Source organism: Podarcis cretensis, assembly GCF_951804945.1.
Source record: "Podarcis cretensis genome assembly, chromosome: 5".
Classification (NCBI taxonomy): domain Eukaryota; kingdom Metazoa; phylum Chordata; class Lepidosauria; order Squamata; family Lacertidae; genus Podarcis; species Podarcis cretensis.
Window position 1 is genome coordinate 102,460,205 of NC_137174.1, and position 21,925 is coordinate 102,482,129.

At 53.6% G+C, this 21,925-nt stretch overlaps 1 protein-coding gene across 3 annotated transcripts in view; it reads right to left on the bottom strand.

Moving 5' to 3' along the window:
• Positions 1-21,925, bottom strand: part of ATP13A3 (ATPase 13A3) — a 47,264-nt gene that overhangs the window by 13,862 nt on the left and 11,477 nt on the right. For all 3 annotated transcript variants that reach the window (XM_079977606.1, XM_079977607.1, XM_079977605.1), the window contains exons 3-22: positions 19,643-19,816; positions 18,424-18,609; positions 17,857-17,927; positions 17,659-17,739; positions 16,906-16,975; positions 15,512-15,646; positions 14,186-14,258; positions 12,921-13,052; positions 12,632-12,814; positions 11,732-11,889; positions 10,267-10,455; positions 8,180-8,241; positions 6,884-7,034; positions 5,678-5,794; positions 5,265-5,282; positions 4,998-5,151; positions 4,791-4,911; positions 3,491-3,615; positions 1,862-2,040; positions 811-933 (exon numbers count right to left, since the gene is read on the bottom strand). In XM_079977606.1, the coding sequence (XP_079833732.1) occupies positions 811-933; positions 1,862-2,040; positions 3,491-3,615; positions 4,791-4,911; positions 4,998-5,151; positions 5,265-5,282; positions 5,678-5,794; positions 6,884-7,034; positions 8,180-8,241; positions 10,267-10,455; positions 11,732-11,889; positions 12,632-12,814; positions 12,921-13,052; positions 14,186-14,258; positions 15,512-15,646; positions 16,906-16,975; positions 17,659-17,739; positions 17,857-17,927; positions 18,424-18,609; positions 19,643-19,816 (2,502 nt within the window). The remainder of the gene's footprint in view (positions 1-810; positions 934-1,861; positions 2,041-3,490; positions 3,616-4,790; positions 4,912-4,997; positions 5,152-5,264; positions 5,283-5,677; positions 5,795-6,883; positions 7,035-8,179; positions 8,242-10,266; positions 10,456-11,731; positions 11,890-12,631; positions 12,815-12,920; positions 13,053-14,185; positions 14,259-15,511; positions 15,647-16,905; positions 16,976-17,658; positions 17,740-17,856; positions 17,928-18,423; positions 18,610-19,642; positions 19,817-21,925) is intronic.

A 21,925-nucleotide genomic window follows, 5' to 3' on the forward strand; every position in this document is an offset into this window, starting at 1 on the left:
GTGGGTGGTGGTGGTTGTTCTTCCACCTTGAACTCCCTGGAGGAAAATGTGGGATAGAAAGAAACGAATGGATGAGAACCTCTGGGCTGGCCAATGCAATGGGGCTGGCAGGAGACTCCGGAGGGAGAAGAGGAATTTCCTACATGCAAAATGCATCATGGACTTGCAGGTGTTGCTGCCACAAGCCAGCTGGTGGCTTAGTGGCATGGCTTTTTAAAGAGGGAGACAAACTGGGGGTGGGAGGTGGCTATCAGTGGCTACTGGTCAACACGGCTATTCCGTGGCAAGCCACACAGGAGGCCTGGCAAGTGTATTGTCGTGATGCAACCACTTCGCCTGGAAGCTTCCTGAAGGTTTGTAGAAAAAGGGGGCGCATGGTGGAGACATGGGAACTTCAGTTTTTTATGCAACAGGGTTAGCTTATTCCTAGCAGCTCCCAAACTTAAACTTTGCCTTTTAGTTAGGAAACATGAACTTGGTTAGCATTCAGTTCTGGTTACACAGCCAAGGCTGTCAGAGCAATACTGAGGTTCACGTGACGCTGCAATAGGCAGAAACAGCAGCACAGAGCTCTCAAAAGCTCCTGGGAGGAAACAGAACATTCAATGTTCTTATGCAAAAGTCATAATCTCATCTGTTGTTTTCTATTTGAGACGACAGAATGGTGGGGGGAGCAGGGGAAATGGCCCCGTGACAGAGTGAAATAGGAAGTTAGAAGAGACGTTTCATGATTTCCCTCCCGCTCATCTCCTGGCGATGGGAGTTTTGCCCCCGACTCTGGCCACCTCGAGAGCTGCTCCAGATACAGACCTTTGGGACGAGGTCCTGGAAATGCTCCTGGATGACAGCAAAGGACTTCCCGTTCATCGCAAAGTGGTACTTGGTCACGTGGGGGTCCTCGAGTCTCTCGGGGGGCAATTTGACAGGGATATCCTGCGACAAAACAGCAACGGTCATCAGCTCGCAGGCTCACCTGAGAAACGGCTGCCAATTTCCTCTGGCAAACAGTTAAGCAATGCTACGATGAACACCTTTGGAAAAGGAAAAGCTGCAAGGGCCGAGGGCCGCCTTAAAAGAGGCCTTCACCTTCGTCCTCCAGGCAGGAGGGAATGTCTCTTCAGAGGGATGTGGCACTGGTGTGGAAAGCACTGCCCGCCTCCCTTCCAAGGACTCAAACCAGTGCCTTCCCCGCTCAGAATGCGCTCCATGCAGGACATCCTTTGCGCTGGAGCCAGAAGCTGCCGTCCGTGCTGAACCACTGCTGTCAGGAGGGAGGCCTTGTCTGCAGAGAAGCCCTGGGCGCAGAGCTGGCTGCCCATTTGCTACCGGGCCAAGTTCAGGGCGTTACGATTTGCATAGAAGGCCCTTCACAACTTGGGACCAGTTCACATATGAGATGGCCTGACCCCACATGCACCCCCTCGAGCAGCCTGACCCACAGACCTGGCAGCTCTACCGGGGCACCTCAGACTCAGTTTGCACTTGCAAGAAACCGATCATTTAGTCTGGCAGCTCCTACACTTTGGACCTCAGGCAGACGCCTTCACTGGACTAAAAACATCCTTGCTTAGGCAAGCCGACCCAAATATACTTAGAAAGCTGATCACATTTTCATCTTGTTTTAATATTTTAACTTTTTGTACATTTTAAAGTACTGCTGCATTTTTTCTTGATCTTTTTGTCTGTTTTTTGTAAACTGCTTTGAGGTTTTTTTTTAATAATCAAGCTGTGTTTAAATGCTGTGGAATAATTGAATGAATAAATAATGCTGGGCTCCAAGCGACCACAGTATGGGTTGGGTGGGGGAGAGAACAGCAACTCCACCCCCCCCTCCCCATGACCAACAGAGCTCTGCCGTTACCTCTGAGTTAATGGCTGGTGGGGAGTCGGTGCCTTTGGCGAGGGCATCAGCATAATGCCAGTTGATCCTGGCGGTCTGGCCGTCCTTGGGGGGCAGGGCTTCAGCAATGATCACCTTTTCTTGAGGTAGAATCATCCCACAGTCCCTGGCCACAGAGATGGCCGTCAGCATGTTGTCACCTGCAGAGAAAAAGCACGGCATGCTTCGCTGGGCCTCGGTTTCCTCTCCTGGCCAGCCCTTCCTCGCCCTTCTAATTCTTCATGCTCTGCCATCCCTCCCCCCCTCTAGATCAGTTGTTTCCTCATTTCCTTTTTTTAAAAAATGTGTTTTTTAAAAAGATTTTCTTGATTTACAAAGGTATGTACAATGTCTCTCACATAACACTTTTCTCCCCCCCCCTTTTTTTTTTTTAACAAATTGGTTTCATTTGTTGAGACATTAGGAAGAAAGGGGGCAAAGAGGTGGAGGGGGGGAGATGAGTGGGGTTGGGTGGCGATGTTTCTATTTTACTTAATATATGTGGGGTTTGGTGTCAGCATTGCTCGTGCTGGTTCTCTGCTGTTCACTTGTGTTCCTTTGGTGGTGAGAGAGGTTGGGGTTGGCCGAGGGTGTGGCTGTTCGTTTGTGATTGGCTGTGGTGATCTTTGCTTTCATGTGAGAGTGGGGTGGGTGGGTGTTTTGGATCAGGTTAGCCATATTGATTTGTATGCTGTTGGTGGATTATTGTCATTGTCTTGTTGGGTTGTGTACGTGATAAAGGGGAGCCATACCGGGGTGAAGGTGTCTTCTTCTATTTGTCCCCGTGTCAGTTTCAGTTTATTGGTTAATTTATCTAGTAAGCCTGTTTCCATACTATTTGGTACCATTGGTCCATGCTTACTCCTGACAGGTCTCTCCAGTGTCTGGTTATGGTGTTTCTGGCTGCTGAAAGTAGGTGGGTTATGAGTTCTTTGTGGTGTAAGTGGGCATTGTTGTCTTGGAAGATGTTTAGTAGGCCAAGTTCTGGGGTGATGTCTAATACTTGCTTAGTTATTTTACATATTTCTCGTGTGGCTGTTGTCCAGAATAGTTGGATTTTGGGACACTCCCACCACATGTGGAGTATGTGCCTGTGGAGGTGCACCCTCTCCAGCATTTTGGTGAGGTTCCTGGGCGTATTAGCGCTACTGTTTCCTCATTTCCATTTGTAATCTCGAAGGATCACAAAACTGCAAAGCTGAAAGGGACCTGGGGGTCATCTAGCCCAACCCGCCGCAATGCAGGTATCACAGGAAAGGAACCGCTGAAAGATGACCGCCCAACCTCTGCTCTTCAGAAGGTTGCTCCATTCATCTCAGTGCAACACCTCTCTCTGGACTACACAGTCCTGCTCAGCAGCTGCACAAGGACCCCCACTCACCCCACCTGCTTCTGCCTTTGTAGACAGAAGAAGATGGAGATGCTTGGGGAGGGGGGCGGAGGGGCTCTGAGTCTGGCTAGGGGAGGGGGCCACCCAGAGAGCTCGGCTGCAGGGGGCAGCGCTGGAATAGAAACTCCAGCAGCAGCAACATCACCAAAAACAACGCAGAGCCCCTGGCCTGGCTGAGGTCCTGGCAGCCCGAAATGGCTTCATAACGGCAGCTCACCAACCTGTCACCATGACTGTGCGGATATTGGCTTTGTGCAGAACTTCAAGCACAGCTGGGGTTTCTTGCTTGAGCTTATTCTGCATGACAATTAAACCCAGGAAATCCATGTTGCCCTCAATGGCATCTCTGCAGCAAAACAAGGGGAAGGGGAGAAGGGGGGGAGTGCAGACAAACACCATTAGAAAAACTACAGTTCCCCCCCCCCCCCAGGGCCTGATGCACTGCAAGGAAAAAGTCACTCCAGGGACACTTTGCAAAGGGCCAACACATTATTCATGGCAGCAAAATCCTGCGCAGCCCACAAACAGCTCCAAAGGCTCTGTCCAAACTGGGTGAAAAGGCAGTAAAACAGTTGTTACTATTTATTATTATTATTAATAATAATAATATAATAATAATAATAATGAAATCCCTTTTACATGCATCTCATTGTGATCCACAAGTATATCATAAGATTTAAAAATAAAAAGGTAGTTTAAAAAGTAGTATTACCACCCTAAAGACTCAGAAACAATACAGAAATGGCAGAGACCTTTTCATTGAGCTAGACAAGGTGGACAGAATAAACATGTCTCCCATTGTTTCTGAAGAGGGTTCCACAGACCAGGGGCAGGTGCATCGGAAAGCCCCCCTCCCAGCTACCGCAAAGTGGGACTCTGCCACATTAGGCCTTTCAAGGACTGACCTTCCCCCATGGGACCCGATGGCCGAGGGAAAGGGAGGTCCCTTAAGGAACCTGTGCAGGGACTTGCGTCCTAAACCCCAAAACCTTGAACTTGGCCTAGAAGCGGATGGGCCGGGGGTGTGCATCCCACAAGCAGGGCGTTATGCAAAGCAGTGCTGCCCGCCAATGCCTGAGGCCGAGCCTTGTGATGGCTCTTGAGAAAGGCAACACCATGGGCCGTGGGAGCCGCAAAGAAAGGCCAAGGAAGCTGCCAGGAGGTTCAAGAAAGACTTCCTTGCAAAAGGCACAAATCACTCAACACTAGCTTAGGCATCTTTCAAAAACTGAATTAACTGGACAAATTGGTGGGAAACAGCTCTGTTGGTGGCTTTTTGGTTAAAAGCGAAATCTCGGGGATCAGAGGCTGCCCACGAGGTGCTTGGGAAGGTGTAAAGGGGAAGGAGGGCCAAGCCTGGATGGATCAGGGCCAAGAGCCCAAAGGAAGAGTGTTTGAAGAGGCCGCCTGTGACCCACCACAGGGCTAGGGAGTCACACGGCTTCAAATGGACACCTGCCCCCCACTCACTCCCAGCGCTCCTGCCAGGCGGGGCTGCGTTGCTCTGGGATGCCAACTTACCGGGCGACATTCTGGACTTTGTGCCAGGTCAGCTTGGATTCCAGCCTCCTGTGAGCAAGGGCAATGACACGGAAGCCCTGCCTGGTGTACTCCTCCAACACCCTCTCGAAATCCACGGGCACTGGAAGGGGATTGGAAGGAAAGGGATCAGAAGAAGCACCTTTCAAGTGAAGGTTGGGGGGGGGGAGGAGCCCTCTCTCCCTTTACCTGTCTCTTGCTTGCACAGTCCGGCAACCACCTCCGGAGCCCCCTTGGCGTAGGCATCCATCCTCTTCTGCCCGAGGGCTCTGGCCACCACGCACATCCGTTGCAGAGCAGAGGAAAAGGGAAACTGCCGCACGATGCCAATCTCGTAACTGGCCTAACCGAGGGAGAGGAAGGGGGGAGTCAGGGCCTGCTCAGCAGCACAAGGGGGGAGAGGAAGGGAAGGGGGCAAGAAGAGAAGCGGGGGGAGGGGGGAGAGAGAACACTCACCGAAAGTTCAAAGAGCTCCTGCAAAAGGGGTGGGAGGAGAGGGGACAGAAAAAATAAAATCATTACTATCTGCAAGGCGCCAACTGCTTTCCAAAAGAACAAGAAGGCAGCTCGGCTTCTCCAGCATTGGACGCTCAAAGCAGCTTCCTGTCAGCTGCCCAAATGCCCAACCAGCATTTTCCCAGCCCCCCCCCATATCTTCCAACCATGGGGTTCCTCTGAGAGACATCTATAGGGAAAGCCCCCCCCAAAAAAACGCCCCCCACAGCTGGACTGGTCATCTGTATGGCAACAGGCCACAGGTCTGCTGGGCGACTGCAGCTCCCTGGCCAAGGCAGGCCTCTGGCTCCAGAGTCCAGCCCCGCTTTGCGGGAGAAGGGGGAAAGGTGGGGGAAAGCTCTGTGCAGAACTACCATTTCCTTGTCAGCTGCTGGTTTTGGGTCGGGAAGAAGCTGCTTGGGTGGCTGGACCACGGTGGGCATAATGCGGTTGTGGAGGGCGGTTTCCTCCTCCGTCGCTTCTTCGAGAATCTGAAGGAAGGAAGCGCACCTGTGAGAGACGTCCTCTTCCAACTGTGAGGAGCGTAAGAGAGGAGCCCAGCCGGATTAGGCCAGAGGAGGGGGGGACCCCCAACCACCTCCCAGCCAGCATCCTGTTCTGGCCCAGGAGGTGCCTCTTGTGGGAAACCTGCAAGCAGCGAGTGGAGCCCAAGAGCATCTCTCTCCCCCTGCAGGGGTTACACCATCCGGGATTCAGAAGCACATGGAGGCAGAGCAGAGCCATCCTGGCCGGGAGCCAGCAATCCTCTCTTAAAGCCATCCCAAGTTGGTGGCATCACTCCCTCCTGTCTAACTCTGCGCTGCGTGAAGAACGTGTCGGCATGCAGAGGGTTGCAAGGCCAGCTGGCTAGCCCCAGCTGGATCGTCTCCTTCCAGCCGTCCTGCTGCAAAGACCCATCGGCCTCTGCTCCGACGTAAATCAGCAACCCAGGCGTCAAAGCCAGGGCACACTGTACCAGCAGAGAGAACTGCGCGCACAGAACAGGCGTGAGGCTTGTGGAAGCATACCACAACTATGGATTTATTCATCATAAATCAGGACAAAGAAACATGTCGTCTCTCTCTTTGTCTTCTCAAAGAGATAGGGAAAAGCAAAAGCTATACACACGACGGAAGTTCCCAGCAAGCTGTGCTGGTACGTAAACAGACATGTGACATGCAACAGTTCCATGTCTGCAACTAAAGATGGAATGGAATTTTCCAACAGAACGTCCCTTTCCTCTTGCCAGATGGAACAACCCACCACTTCCTCCCACTGTGTGCTACTTTGCGGGTTCTCCTGACCCCCCCCCCAAGGTAGGTGTGGGAGTCCACTTCCTTAAGGTGAATCCCACCCTATGACCTTTCAGGAGTGGAATCAATGGCTTGGGTGGCCCTGCTGCCTTGCAAAGCTTCGGGCATCCCAAGAAGCAAGAAGAATTGGCTGCATATTTATTCATTTTACTTACATCTTGCCCCTTAGCCAGAGACATACACTTAAAACCCATGCCTCATTTGCACCTGCGGAGTCTGAAACCCCAAACCAAACTGCAGGCAATAGGAGAACTGCCAGCTTCTCACCCATCCAGTGGCTTCAAACATCTTCAAGTCAAGCGGATCTCCTGAAAGGACTCCATCGATTTTGGTCAGGGAGTGACAGGTTGCCATGCAGGCAATGAAAGGCGACTTGACGAGGCTCTCGCTGCAAGCGCTTTGCTCTGGCAAGAGGAAACTAGATGCCGAAAAAGAAGATTAGGAAGGTAGCGCGTCATTCACAAGTCAGGTGAGCTGGCTCTGGGAAGGTCCGATTCTCTCCCTAGGCCTCCAGACTAGACCGATAGAAAAGCCAAATTCCACTCAGCAAAAAAGCTGGATAAATTCTATCTGGAACCAACACAGAGCTTTGCAAGGGCACCAGCTGAACTTGGGACCACCAGAAGAGCCTGCAGGATCAGGCAAAGGAGGCCCACATTCTCTGGCATCCTGCTCTTCCAGGGGCCAGACAGAAGGATTTAAGCACAGGAGCAGCCCCCTCCCCTCCTGCAGCTTCCAGAAACTGATAATGCAAGCATGAGAGAGGAGTTCGGTTGCTGAGATTTCTGGAGCCGCCACACCCTCCGTTCCACAGACGCATCTCCAGTGCCCCCTACCCTATAAAAAGCATGATTCCCACTAAGGAAGAGACGAACACCATAAGATTTGTAACAGCAACAATTAATTGCCCATTTATTCAAAATCCATCTAAAGCTATACAGTTCAATCAAGTCAACAAAACTGATGAACTTGATCTAGGGTTACCAGCTTTTCAAGGTCTGAGAGTCATTTACACCTCCAGCCGCTTGGCGCCCCCTAGGGAATCCCACCCCAGGAGGGTCCTGCCGGCCCCTAGGGGCACCACTGGTTTAGAGACAAGGGGCCATGGGGGGGGGCAAGAGGAGGCCTTTTCTGCAGTGGCTCCCCACTTGTGAGATGCTCTCCCCAGGGAGGCTTGCCTGGAGCAAGGTGAACATGCTTGTCTTCTCCCAGGCCTTGGGCTGGTTAAATAATCTATGGCTTTTTAATTGTGGGGTTTTTTGGCCGGGAGGGGGGTTGTTGCTTTTTTGTTACTACATTACATATTCTGTGTATTCATTTTGGTTTTTTTATGTTGCAAACTGCCTTGTATCCTGCAATTTCAAGGGAAGGCTGCAAGCCCCTCCGAATGGGGCAGCCTTGGCACCTGGCAGAGCAGAGCAGGACCAGCTGAGGAGCCTGGGAGAGGAACTGGGTGCTTGCCAAGAGGAGAGCACACGGGGTCCCTTTTGGTTTGGCCCAATGGCCCTATTTTAACAGTAAGAAAGCCCCCAAGGCGGGCGACGTTCCACAGAAGAAGCTTACCGAGCGTTTTCAACCCTCTGGATTCCCCAGAGATCCAGGCCGTCTTCGGTAAGGGTGCCAGTCTGTGGAGGGGAGAAGGAACACGTGAAAAGCAGAGCCAGAGATACTGAGCAAAGTCTTTGGCCACTGGCCTAAGGACAGGGAGCGCCGTCTGACAATGTGTCTAGAGGACTAACCCCACAGGGAGCAGGCAGACCTGGAAAGCAGAAGGGAGCCCCTGGCCCTGTGTGCTAATCTAGCGGGAGGCCAAAACAGAAGGAAGAGGGGAGCTTCTGCAAATACTTCACCTTCCTCACACCTCCGTTTCAATTATTTTCGCACCCCGCTGCAAGGCTGTGAAACTACTAGCCAGGACCCTCGGAGGGGAGGGAGCCAGACAGACACCCCTCTGTCCAATCAAGTTGGGCTTAGAGGGATCGCAATCTATGCCCACAGCAGCAGCAGCTGCATTTCCAAATGCTGGCCCTGCGCAACTACAGAAGGCCAAGAGCAGGACTGCGGCAAAGGTCTTGCCGCCTGGCACCGGTGGGCAGTGAATGTGCCAGCCTGGCAAGGCCTGCCCCTCTGTCCCACCCCTAAAAGCAGCAGCGGGAAGAAGGGAGAGGCTCTGCAGAGCAGAAGGGAAGGCTCTCCTTGACATCGCCGCACTCGCCCCAGGCAACCTGCCCAGCTCTAAGCCCCTCAGAACACGCAAGTGCAATTCATTAAAATTAATTAGCCTTGCGTAAGAAGAGCCAGAGGAATTCAGGCTCCCTGCAGGATTTGATTTCCAAGGCTCCCTCATCTCCTGCCCCTCGGCTCGCTTTGTTGTTTTTTCCTAAATCAAAGGAGGTCTGTGATCAGCTCTGGAGGAAAAACAATTTTAGAAACAAAAAGCAAGGCATTCAGAGATTAGAGGGCCTGGCTGCTCATGCTTTGTTTTGACCCTGCAGGGAAGTGGTACAGGGCAGGATCACCGGGCCCTGGAAAAAAACCAAAAAGTAAAAATAAAGCCATGCTTTTGTGGCTATAATAGCCTCAGAGGAGGAGTCATCAAAGAGTTTTACAAAAGCACCGAAAACCTTTCCCTCTAAGCTGTGCCACTTCAAACTCCGCTCTTCTTTCCCCCCAGCAAAAAGGAAGGTGGCTCTGTGGTCTCTCCGTCCTCCTCCCACTCCGCCTGCGCACTCAAGCGGAATGAAGGATTGGGCTTAAAAGGGAAGAGGAGAAGCCCAAACACCTGCAGGCCCCAGGGAAAGGGGAGGGCTGTTTCTGAGTGACTGCATACATGGCAACCCCCCCCCCCAGAGGCAGGCTCATGCGGATGCAGCGGGGAAGGAGCGCTTGCGCTGCAGAGGGTCAGTCTAGATGGCCCTCGGGGTCCCTTCCCACGCTGCCATTCTACGTGCAATAGGTATTCAGGCTCTTATTGGCTGTTTCTTTTGCTTAGGCTCCTGCCCTCCAGTCGCCTCCAGCAGAGGAAGTCACAGGCCTGCAGGGCCTCTCCACCAGAGACCAGCAACTTCTCCGCCCTCCCTCCCATTCCAGCTGGGCAGAGCAAGAGCCTTTCCCACCCACCAGCAGCTTCACAGAACACCCACCTCAGCAAAACCAGGCACCTACAGGCTGTGAGGGAATCTGGGCACTGGCCAAAGACATGCACAAAGGAGTTCTTCACTGGGTGACGTCAGAATTCCCTGGCTACTTTCTGCACAAGCCTTCCAAAAAGTTATCAGCCCTCTCCTGATGCTTATTAAAAGATTTTCACATCTGTTGGGCAATGAAGCTGAAGAAACCCTTCTAATCCCCGCCCAACACAAGTGGGTTCTCTCTGTGACTTGCTTCTTTGCAGGTATCTTACTGAATTAATCTCCTGCCCAGAACCTTCCCGAGGGGCACTAAGCAAGGAGAAAAACGCCAGGGTCCAGCTCTTGCCCCTTCCCGGGTCTGGCCTCGGCTCAGGACAACGCACGCGTCTGCGTCATTCCGCACAACTGAGCATCACAAGCCCCCCTTGAAGGAGGGTTTGGCAGGAGGATCGCAGAAGCCTCATCCTGAACTCAGCTCAGAATTTCTCAAGTAAAAATGGTTGGGCAAATGATCTGCACCTTGTCAAAGCACACGAGGTTCAGCTGGCCACAAATGTTGATCCTCTGAGGGCTGATGCAGAAGATGCCAATTTTCCTCAGCCGCCGTTGTGCGTAAACGATCCCCGCCGTCATGGCAGCAGGAAGAGCGGGCGGCACCGTGATGGTGATGATGTCCAGAGACTCGATGATGATGATGTCGGCCGAGACCTGCGGGAGGAGAGGAGGAAGATGAGTGAGAGCAGGGGCCAGCAGAGGGGGCCGGTCCACTGTCCCTCAGACCTTGTGGGGGGCCGGACTATATTGGGGGGGTGGGGAATGAACTAATTCCTATACCCCACAAATAACCCAGAGATGCATTTTAAATAAAAGGACACATTCTACTCATGTAAAAACACGCTGATTCCCGGACCTTCCGTGGGCTGGACTGAGAAGGCAATTGGGCCAGCTCCAGCTCCCGGCCTTAGTCTGCCTACCCATGAATGAGAGGGTCACTCACCGCTGGCTGCCCAGAGGCCAGTCTGGGTCCAGTTCAGCCAGCCCTTCAAACGCTTGCGCTGAGAGATTCCTGCAGCAGGTGCCATGGGAAGCACCCACGTCTTTCGCAGGGGCATTTCCGAGAAAGGCTTTTGCGTTGCCTTTGGACACCTGCAGCCAGCTGATCTAGCAGCACCGTTCCACCCAGGCAAGACCTTGTAATCAGGGGAAGGAGGGGAACTGGGAGCTGGGACGGGGAGCATTCCTTTAAGCGCAGAATGTCCCAGAACCAGGCAGCTGCTGGCACAAGCCCCCCCCCCCCCCCGTTTCCTCCCCCCTGCCACAGGTCCAGAGCAGACAGGCAGCTATGCAAACCTGGGAGAAGGCCGTTTCCCATGCTCCTGAGATGCAGGTTTTGCAACAAGCATTGCGCACACCGGAGGCATCCGAGGGCCAGGGGCTGTAGCACTGCTTTCTGGTACAGTGGCACCTTGGTTCTAGACTCCCTAAACCATTCAGAAACCAAGGTGTGGCTTCCGATTGGCTGCAGGAGCTTCCTGCACACAAGTGAAAGCTGCGTCGGACGTTCAGCTTCCAAAAAACGTTCGCAAACCAGAACGCTTCCGGGTTTGTGGCCTTTGGGAGCTGATTTGTTTCTGTTCAGGAACCAAGGTACCACCGTATTTCAAAAGGAAGCCCTAGCAAAACTAACAACTGAGAATCCGTGCTGAACACAACCAGCTGGGAACTATGTGAGTTGGCAATTTCCTCAGAGAGCTTTCCGGATTGGGTCACGAAGACCACGCGGCAGGCAGGTGTGCTGCATCTGTGGCTGGGCAAGGGGAAAGAACAAGCCACGTCCCCAGGCAGCTTCACTTGGCGTTTGCCCAGATGCGGCTCTGCCTAGAGACCGTGAAGGAGGAGGGGGCTGAAGCAACCACCCCACCCCACCCCGCCCCAGCCTGTGATGGATCTGGCAAGGAGACGAAAGGGGTGGGACTCCTCCTACCTTGTGGAGAATGCTGATGACAATGGTGTAGAGGAATCCGACCCCTGCCACCCCCACCAGGCAGAGCAGGAACATGTAGGCATCTCGGTAGAGCTTGAAATCCGTTGGCTTTGGATACAGGATGGAGCGGACCAGCTGCCCTTTAGAAGTGCTGAAGCCTAGGAGGAAGCAAGGAGACTTTCGGAGACGGGATCGGAAGCACAAACCTACAAGTCCCAAGAAAACCAAGGCAGCATTTTGTTTATGAGTGTCTCTGGGCAGGCTGGGCAGGCAGCAGAAGCCCCTGCTACAGCAGCAGCAGCAAAGCCCACCTTCAAGGACAGGCAAGTCACTCAGAGCTACAAGGGAGGAGAAAGGGCTTCATTAACAGAGTCATGCAGATATTCCAAAAGTGAGCCCTTCGGGTGAGGAGGCGAGGGAGGGAGAAACCAAGTGCCCTCCTGAGAGATCAGTCCAAAGTCCACCGCTCAGCACCCCTGCTCTGCCACAGGCATCCAGCTGGCCACTGTGGGAACAGGATGCAGGACTAGATGGGCCACTGTGGGCCTGATCCAGCAGCACCTCCTTACGTTCAGGGCAGGCAACCCTGAGCTCACGGGCCAATAAAAGGCTGCTTTTGGTGTTTGCACAGACTCCTGAGGGCAGCATCGGAGGGGCAGGAGCGGGGAGGAGGCCAGAGGGACACCTCAGCCTCAGCACTGGACAAAGCTAGACTAGGCTGGATGCTGCAACTTCTCATGAGCCATCATAGCTTAGCAAGAGAGAGAAATCCCAAAATCTATCAAATAAAGAGCTGGGCCCAGTGCCCAGGACGGCCTCCTACAGATGCCGCGCAGGATATTTGCGGAGATCCCCAGGGGAAACACACACTTGCTGCCTGCGCAGAAGGCTTTGTCTCACCTGTCCTGACCACGATGGCTTTGACCAGCTCCCCGGTGTAGAAGCGGGTCTGGATGACGGTCGTGCCGCAGAACAAGGTGTGCCTCCGGTGCCCCTCGGGACTGTACACCTCGTCCGCCAGGCCCCCCTTGGGCTCCTCAGTCGGGTTCGGCAGGTTGGTCTTTGTGACGGGAACGCTTTCGCCTTCAACGAGACGAGGGCACAGCTGACAGGGCAGAGATCCCAAGCCCCAGCAGCACCACCCACTTCCCAGCTGCGGATCGGGGCCCCGCCAGGCCCTCCCCGTTACCTGTCAGCATGCTCTCGTTCACGATGCAGGTCCCGCTGAGGAGCACGGCGTCGCACGGCATGATCATCCCGTTCAGAGGGACCACAATGACGTCCCCAGGCACCAGCTCCGTGGAAAGGATCTCCTCCACGCCTGGAGGCCGGGGAGAAGCAATGGGTGAGATCCTGGCCCGGCAGCTGCTCTGGCTGCTCTTCTGCTCAGCTGAGGGCCAGAGTGGCTGGCTGGCTGGCGTCTCTCCAAGGGAGAGCGCCCCCTGGCCCACGGGAGTGTTCAGTTTCTGTTAATTGATTCTCATGAAAACTTACAGATTCTGGCTTCACACAATTAACTCAAGGCAGTGTCAATTTACTCTTGGCAGAAAGCCAAGGTCTGCTTGACCTAGAAACTACTTACTCCGATTGGTTAACGACCAGCACTCAACTCTGTTATCTAGGAATGCTAGCACAGTTTGGGGTTAGGTGTGTTAGGAGTAGGAGTGCTGTGTATGGTTAAGAGAGAGAGAGAGAGAAAGAAAGGATTTATTTTACTTTGTTTTGTATGCAGAAACTCTGCTGGTTTCTTTTCCTTTTAATAAATGCTGTAAATACTTATTCTGAGTCTAGCTGACTAGTCATTTCCACCTCGACTAGCTTCTTCGCTGTACAGGAAAACTCTTCTACGTTTGGGCTAAAGCCATTAGAGCTATGCCTGACACTTCAAAGTTCCATGAGATCCCTCAGGGATTGGGACAGGGGGAGCTATCCAAGGTTGGAGTACAAGACACACCCCAGCTAGGAGAAGGGGCAGGAGAGACAGAGAGATAGAGAGGGGCCTCTCTCTCTGGAGACCTCGGCCGGTGAGCAAGGAAGTATTACTCGGAACAGACCTTCTGCTATTAGTCCTGCTTATTCATTTCAATGCATTACCGGCAAGTAAAACTTAGCTGATTGCAGTCTTATTTATTTATTTATTTATTTATTTATTTACTTGCCGCCCACCTTACTGGGTTGCCCCAGCCGCTTCCAAAAAATTGTAAACCACAGTAAAACATCACACATTAAAAACTTCCCTATACAAGGAGAAATGGGTCTGCTGTCTGTTGGACTCCCCTGGTGCTTCCTGGAGGGCCCACTATGGCCAGACTCCAGCCCTGGGCCCAGCCAGGACAGTCCCCTGGGAGAGAAGTCCAGAGAGAACTTGCCCCTCCCTCCAAGGAAGCCCCCTCCCCACAAGGAAGGCAGCAGATCCACTTTCCCTTTCAAATAAGCACAGCCCCCCCGACCTACCTTGGTTTGCTCTGCTGACCGACACCCGGATGACGCTGTGAGCAGCTACCAAGTCATGAAGCATCATGTATTGCTGGGGAGAGAAGAGGGGGGTGTTAGTCAGCAGCACAAGGGGCACTAAGGGGATGGGCCAGTGACTCCCAGCTGCATCACTGCCCCCCACCCCACAAGTACTGTGGAGGAAGTGGAGCCCCGGAGGAAGAAAGCCGCCTGCAGGCAGCAGCAAGAAACAGAAGGCCTATCTGGGCAAGAGAGAGATTTGTGGCTGGCAGAAATGCCAAGCAAGTCGCAGGAGGTCAGCCTGTTCTGGAAGAGGCCAATGCCCCTTCCCCTGAAGCAGTGGTCCATCCCCCCACCTGATCAGCCTCTTCCTCCATCTCTGAGTGGTCCTGCCTCCTGAACCCCCGCCAGTCAGCACTGCCCCTGCCCTGAACCCCAGGAGTCGCTGGCTCAGTCTCCAGCCCCCTCGCCTCTGCCACACACTCGCCAGAGCCTTGCCAGCACTAGGCCAACCCAAACGTCACAGAGTGGCTTGCAGGGCCCAGGGTGCCATCGAGTGGCACCTGGCTCCTCCTCCCCCTCCTCCATTCTGGGACCCTCAAAAGCTCCCACCCTATTTTGGTTGCCCTAAGAGAGGTATTGCCCGGATATGGATTTTGACATTTTTCTTAGGGCCAACATGGGTATCTTCACCATTTGTGTGTGTGCTGGAATCTAGTTCCGAATCTTTTCTCCTCCCAACCGCTGCTGCCCAAAGGACTCCCAAACCTCCCAGAGCAGGACTGGGGCAGGCGTGGGGGGGGGGGGTACACCAGGAAAGGAGTGGGGGGATGTTCCACAGCACCCACCTATATCCTTGCACTGACGGATCTAGTTTCCTGGATGCCGCCCTCTGAGAGGGCTGGGCAGAATTGGGCAAGGCCTCCTCTGCTCCTTAGTTCACCCCCAGACCGCACTTTGCACCACCAGAGTCACACATCTTTCAGAAGACCCGGCTGCCCTTCTAACTGCCCCCCCCCACCCTCCGCTAGTGGCCATGTGCAGCTGTCACAACACATGAAGAGATTTCAAGCTACGCCGGTTCAGCTCTGCAGGCTGTGGAGCATTTCCAAAGCCACACCCTCAGCTGGGAAGGAGAAGAGTCAACATCCGACTGCAACCCCACCCGCTGGGGGTCAAGTTGCACTCAAGAGCAGCAAACCTCAACAGGCCACAGAAGCGGAAGTTTGCCGCTGGAATGCCAGCCCCAGGGGAGTACCGAGGCAGCAGCTCACCTGCCACAGGTAAGCAGGCAGGCAGGCGCTCAAAAACAGCCCTGGAACTCACCTTCCGGATGGTATACAGTGAGCTAACAACAGAGATCAGAGACATTATCACAATGGCTGCTGCATAGTAGTAATATTCATCTGTGCTCCACAAGATCACACTGAACAGCTGGAAAATGTAAAAAGGATTGAGGACCTGGGGAGAGAAAGAAAACAAAACAAAGCAACGGATTATGCCTTTTGCACGAAGGAGCCACCCTCCTCTCTCTGGTGCCGAAGGTCAAGAATTTCATGGCCTCCTATTACATACATTTTTAGAATTCAGACATCCTGGTCTGCGTGGGAGGGAAGTGAAGAGTGTGCCAGAAGAGCACATGGCAAGGATTCAGAGCTCCCCTCCTCTCCTGGCAGGGCTGGCCAGCTCAGTGGGCGCTAATGGTGCCCTTGAGGACTTCACCCGAGAAGCCTCTGTGCCCCCTTCCTCTCCCCTTGGCCATCAGGTGTGCTTCTCCCTTGAAAAGCATGTAGAACTGAAGAAGGAAGTCAGCAGAGGAACACCCTCTTTTGAGGTTCAGGCTAATTTGACTGGATCTGACTTTCACACACACCTCTGGGTGCATGCAAAGATCGAAAGGCTGCGTTCAACGCGGCTGTTCCGCTTGTGCAATGGAACTTCCCCCTCGATTGCCCTGCAGCCCCATCAAAATCTACTCCAGGGCTTGAGGGTTCCTCTGGAGCAGATTTGGGGGCCACACAGGGACAGGAGGAGGAGAAGCGTCGTTGTGCAAGCGGGGCTCTGACTACCCTTCAAATGTGTCCCCAACTGAGGAGTGGAGGGTGGGGAAGTGGGCCCCACAATCCACAGAGGGGGGCACAGGAGTGGTCTAAGCAAGGGGCTAAGCACCCTGGCACCACCTGCTGGTTCCTATCTCTCCGAGGCCTCCAAGAGAGTTTCCACCTCGGTCAAATGGTGCCACTGGCGACTGCAGCACACACATCTGCCACTTGAATGCCCTGGCATAATGTCAGGCCTGGGCAAGAGAACAGCCTTGCTGTCTGCTTGGCTTTCCTTAAGAGGCTTGCGGCTCACGGAGAGCGGACATGACACTTTGCCAGTTGAGAAGGAAAGGGCCCACGTAAAGCACAGAAACAGACAGACCACCACCCCCACCACCCCAAAGCAGACAAACTGCCACAATTGCTCCAACCTATCTGGTGAAACCTAGAATCATAGAATCATAGAGTTGGAAGAGACCACAAGGGCCATCGAGTCCAACCCCCTGCCAAGCTGCACTTGCAAGTCTCCAGAACCAGAGGGGAAATCCAGGCAGGTTTCCCCTCCATAGCCTTTAACCCTTTCATGCACAGTTAATCCCCAGGCCAGATCCCACAGAGCAGCAGGTGGGAGCCCCCTTCTCCTTCTCTCTCGCAAACAAAGACACATGCAATTCTTACCTCCTTAATCAAAAGTTTAAAAACGGAAGGCACTTTCACGGCAATTTCATTTACTCCGTAGAATAATTTTCTGTATGAAAAACAGAAGCCAAATAAATAAAAATAATATTTCTAAAAAACGGAAGTGTTTTGCTTGCTAACATGAACAGCAATCTATAAATTACTAAGAAGGGGGCAGCGGCAGCAGCAGCAGCTGGGGTGGGGGGGGGGAGAATGGTGAGAAGGCAGCTTGGTGTTTTGCAAAACCCAGCGACCCAGAATGGCTCCCCCAGTCCCAGCTGAAGGGCAGGCCGGCAGGGAGGCCCCCAGGCCCAGGGACTCAAGGCAAGGCAGGCCTTGCATCGGGGGCGGGGGGAGAGATTTAATTGCAAAATTCCACACACCCACACCCCTTTTGCACTTCAAAGAAGAAGAGGAGGAGTTTGGATTTGATATCCCACTTTATCACTTACCCGAAGGAGTCTCAAAGCGGCTAACATTCTCCTTTCCCTTCCTCCCCCACAACAAACACTCTGTGAAGTGAGTGAGGCTGAGAGGCTTCAGAGAAGTGTGACTGGCCCAAGGTCACCCAGCGGCTGCATGTGGAGGAGCAGGGAAGCGAACCTGGTTCCCCAGATTACAAGACTACCGCTCTTAACACAGTGCACTGCCATACACAAAACCACTACTGAGAGTAACTGCTCAATTTTCAATAAATAGCTGCCTGAGAGGCTCCAGTACACCTCTCCCCCCAACTTTTCTGTTCGAGTGTACCTGTAATCTCGCATCCCCTTGGTCAGCCCTGCGCTGTGTTCATTATGGATTGCCGAACAGGAAGTGGAATCATCCAGACCCCTAAAGGAAAGGGAGAATATCAAACGGAGCGTGAGCGCACACACACACACACAAACAGGTGTCACCAGCCAAAGTCCTTTCAGCAAAGAGGCACGAAAAACAGCCGGTGGCTCTTACTTTATGGAGCTGAAGTTCTGCATGGCATCATTCCAGAAATACTTCACGCTGTGGTGGGTGAAATAACGGATCTGGAAGACGCATAAATACAAGGAGGCCGTCAGAGTGTGTGACTTGACAGCGACTGTTCATAAATGCAAACTGAGCTGCTGACCATTTTGAAAGTCAAATGAAAAAAATGTGTGCAGTCCCAACTGCCCCACACTGCCACTTTTATTGCTTAATAATCTAATCATGCCCACTGCATTGGCTCTCAAATCAGAGTTCCTCCCACGCCTGTGGCCACAAACCTGCCTGGGGCACCGGCTCATTGCCACCCCTTGCAGCATGCTGGCATTCCAAGCACTTTGGGGGATCAGAGCCCCGAATGGTGGAGCAGCTGAGAGGAGGGGAAGGGGGAGGCCTCTTCAGGGTCTGCTCACGCACCAGAGCCCCACCACCTCCCCCCAAGCTGCCTTTGTGCACAGCAGCCATTCCCAAGTAACCACCAGGCGGAGGCAAAGGCACATGGATAAACGCTGCCCATTGGAGGCTGCCATGCAGAGGACGAACCCACAACTTTCCTACCTCCTGTAGGTGAGCCTGGGAACGTCTGTTCAAATCATTTTCGCCCTCTTCAGCCAGGTTGATGTCCAAATGACCACTGCAGCCATTTGTCATCTTCTCCGATGCATATTTTGGAGTCTGCAACAGATTGGGCCCCAATGATAGCACAATGCGAACCTTTGCACAAAACCACGTCTGGAATTCATCCTTTAAGAGAGAGAGAGAGAGAGAGAGCTTTCAGAACAAAAGTCTGACAGTGAGCTTCTGCGCCTTCGGATGATCTGACAAACATCACTGGCAATTTGATATCTGCAAAGCAGGTGCTTAACTATACATGACTCTAGGCAGGTGTGTAAAGGGAGCCCCAGCCCAGAAGTGGGGGGCAGAATACACCTCTCAAGGGGGGGCAGGATGACACCACTGGGCTAAGCGGGGGGGGGGGGGACTTTCAGGAGATGACTGCCCTCAGGCGCTGAGAGTTCACCAAGACCCTATGATACAGACACAGGGACTCGCCTTTCTTTCCAAGTGTCTGCAAGACCTCTTGCTTCCAGCTTCCTCCACACCTTGTAGGGACCCAAACACGTGCAGAAGGCAGAGGGACATTCTGCGCATGCACAACCTTTGCTGTCCCCTCTACATTTCTGTGATTTTATGAGATTTAATAATGGCTTCTGCATAGAATTTACTTTCTGCTTTCTTCCCATCTCCCCCAGCAAAGTCTGCCCCTCTCCTCTTGAGCCTGCAAGGAGCGGCCAGGCCACTTTGTGTTTCTACAACACCTGGCGCTTCTCTAAAAACAGGTGACAGCTCCAGGCTGTGAATACGGCCCACGAAGGCACCGCTTGGCCAGACTGCAGAACTGCACAAAGTTGGACAGACATGCAACTGGTCATTTCTGGGTGGTGCTCAGTCCCTAAGCTGAGGAGATCTCTGCACGGATCACATATGAAGTCCAAAGCCCAGGGTGCTTGGGGCTACTGAAGGTCCGGCTTTGACAGCCTTTTAAGAGCAAGCCCGCTTGACCCCTCGGAAGCTTCCACAAGAATTAAGTAGTTCCTGCCAGTTTTTAAGCCAGGCGGGGAGGCAGAAACCAGGGAGATGAGCCTCTGGATCAGACGCTCCTCCTGCCATGCGAAGAAAGCTTTGTGGGAGAAGCCTGTCCTGCCCAGGGGCCACGGCCAGCCTGGTCCTCCACGCCTCCCTGGGGATCTCCCCTGCCAAAGAGGGCGGCACTCACTGTTGTCCGCAGCAGAACCACTTTGCTGCCTCGGAGGGAAGTCCTCCTGCATGTCGCCTTCACCCGCCACTGAGGCATCCAGTAGAGGAGGAGGAGGAGGAAGCCGCCCGTGCACAGCACCCCCACAGCCACCAGGACCATCTTCCACCGGCAAAACGTGTAGCCGTAGATCTTCTGCAAGGAAGAAGGGGAACCAATCAGACCAAGGCAATGGCACAGCTGGCAGCGTGGGCAGAAGAGCCTCAGGATGCCTCTGCTCTGCTCTGCTCTCCCTCCCTGTGGCAGGACCAGGGGGGGTTCCTGGAGGTCGCTCGCTTGACAGCAGGAGCCCAGGGGCAGCCACCTATCTATGCCAAGGAGAAAGGGCAACTGTGAGACACACAGACACCGTCTGCTGCAAGAGCTGCAGGTCCTATCAGACTCTTGCTGGCCACTGGAGAGCAGGACAAAGAAGCCACACATGTCACCCTGTCCGGCTGCTGACCAGGTGACAGGGGGAAAAACACCCAGCGTCAGAGGAGGGCAGAAAAACAGCCGGGGATAAAATCAACGGCAAAATGTGACCAGAAACTTGTCCCTAGTGAGTTCTCTCCAGCCTACGCCTGAGTTCCAAAGCAGAGTTACTGGGAGGCAACTGAGAACATTTTGGGAAAATCTCTTCTGGCAAAAGAAGGGAGTTTGCTTTTGTGCTCGAGTGCTGCTGATTCCCCAGGGGAAAAGGCCCTCAAGATTTCTCCACCAGCTGTGTTTCTAAGCACCCACCTACTCACTCGCAAGCTCCAGCTTGTGCACTCAACCCCATAAACCCACAGATGGAGAGACTTTCAGATGAGAGTGAGCCTTCTGCCAAGGGCTGTGACACCAAGCCAGTGAAACACTTCTGCACATGAGATACATGCAGTAAAGGCACAGGGCGCAACTGCCAGGGAATTCTGTCAAGGGCTGGATTAGATGACCCTCGGGGTTCCTTTCCAACTCTGTATTCTGTGATTAAATCCCACATCTCTAGTTTGCTCTCCACTGCCAGAAAATCCAAGGACACTGGAAGCCCGTGAGGAGGCCCCGAGCAGCTTCCAGGCCCCTCCACACAGCAAGAGGCCGAAATGGATGGCAAAACAGAGGGGGCTGTCTTGGCCGGGCCACCTGGACCCTCAGAAGAGGAGCCTACTTGAAACTTCTGGATCAAGCCCAGCTGAGATGAAACACACAGCCAGGGAACAAATGATGACGATGCAAATGAATCTGACCCTCCTCTCTTCAACTTGGGCAGCATACTACTATCTGGAAGAGCTGGGGGGGGGGAGAGTGGCAGGGAAGGGAGGCAATCAGGCAGGTACTTGGAGGGCGGCCAGAGGCTTCTTTCCACTGTCACACGGCAGAGGAAACAGAAGCAGCGGGAGCCCACAGGAAGATGGAAAGAAATCGGGGCCAGAAATCTGTCCGGAGCAGCTGCAGGGAGGCTCTGTGAGCTCCGACAGCAACAGAGGGGGTGGGAAAGGTGAGGAAGTCCTGACAGAGCAAACCCTCAATACTGACCAGAAGGCGGCCTGGGAATCCCCCTGCCCACTTTCTCCATACCAGGCTTCATTTTATAAACTTGTGCCAGGCCCCCCTTCCTTCTTTCAACACCCCAAAGCCCAACGTGTCATAAGCATCCTCCTAGAGCGGAGCGGCTGCTCCAGCCCCTCTCAGCTGCCCTGCTCAAAAGCTCTTCCTGCTCTACTGTTTCCTTTTTGAGGCTCACTGAATGGCACTCCAAGGGGGGGTGCACCACAGATGTGCACAACGGCATTATGACATTGGCAGGCTGATTTCCGGCCCCTTTCCCTAAAGATCCAGGAGATGGAATCTGCCTTTCCCGCAGCTGCCGCAGCTGGGATTGACACTGCCACCCCTTTCCTGGTCAGCCACAATAAAGACATCATTTCTCACCTGCTCACAGCAACACCACCATGTTACTTATACGCTGCCCATCTGACTGGGTTCCCTCCCTGGCCTTGTCATCGCCTCCCTCCCTGCTTGGCCAGATCCTACAGATCCCAACACCAAAGTCAGGAGAGGAAAGAGGCAGGGGAAGGACTTCTGTGTGGGCAAAGCTGCTGCGAAGACCCCACACCAGGGGTCAACAACCCTGTGGGATCTGTGGGCACATTTGCAAACCAGGGAAACTGTTATGGGAACAAGCACACACATACTACAACCTTCCCCCCCCCCCATCAGCCATTAACCCCACCCGCCCCCAAAACCACACACGCCAAAAGCAGGCTAAAGTTGTCTATGGTG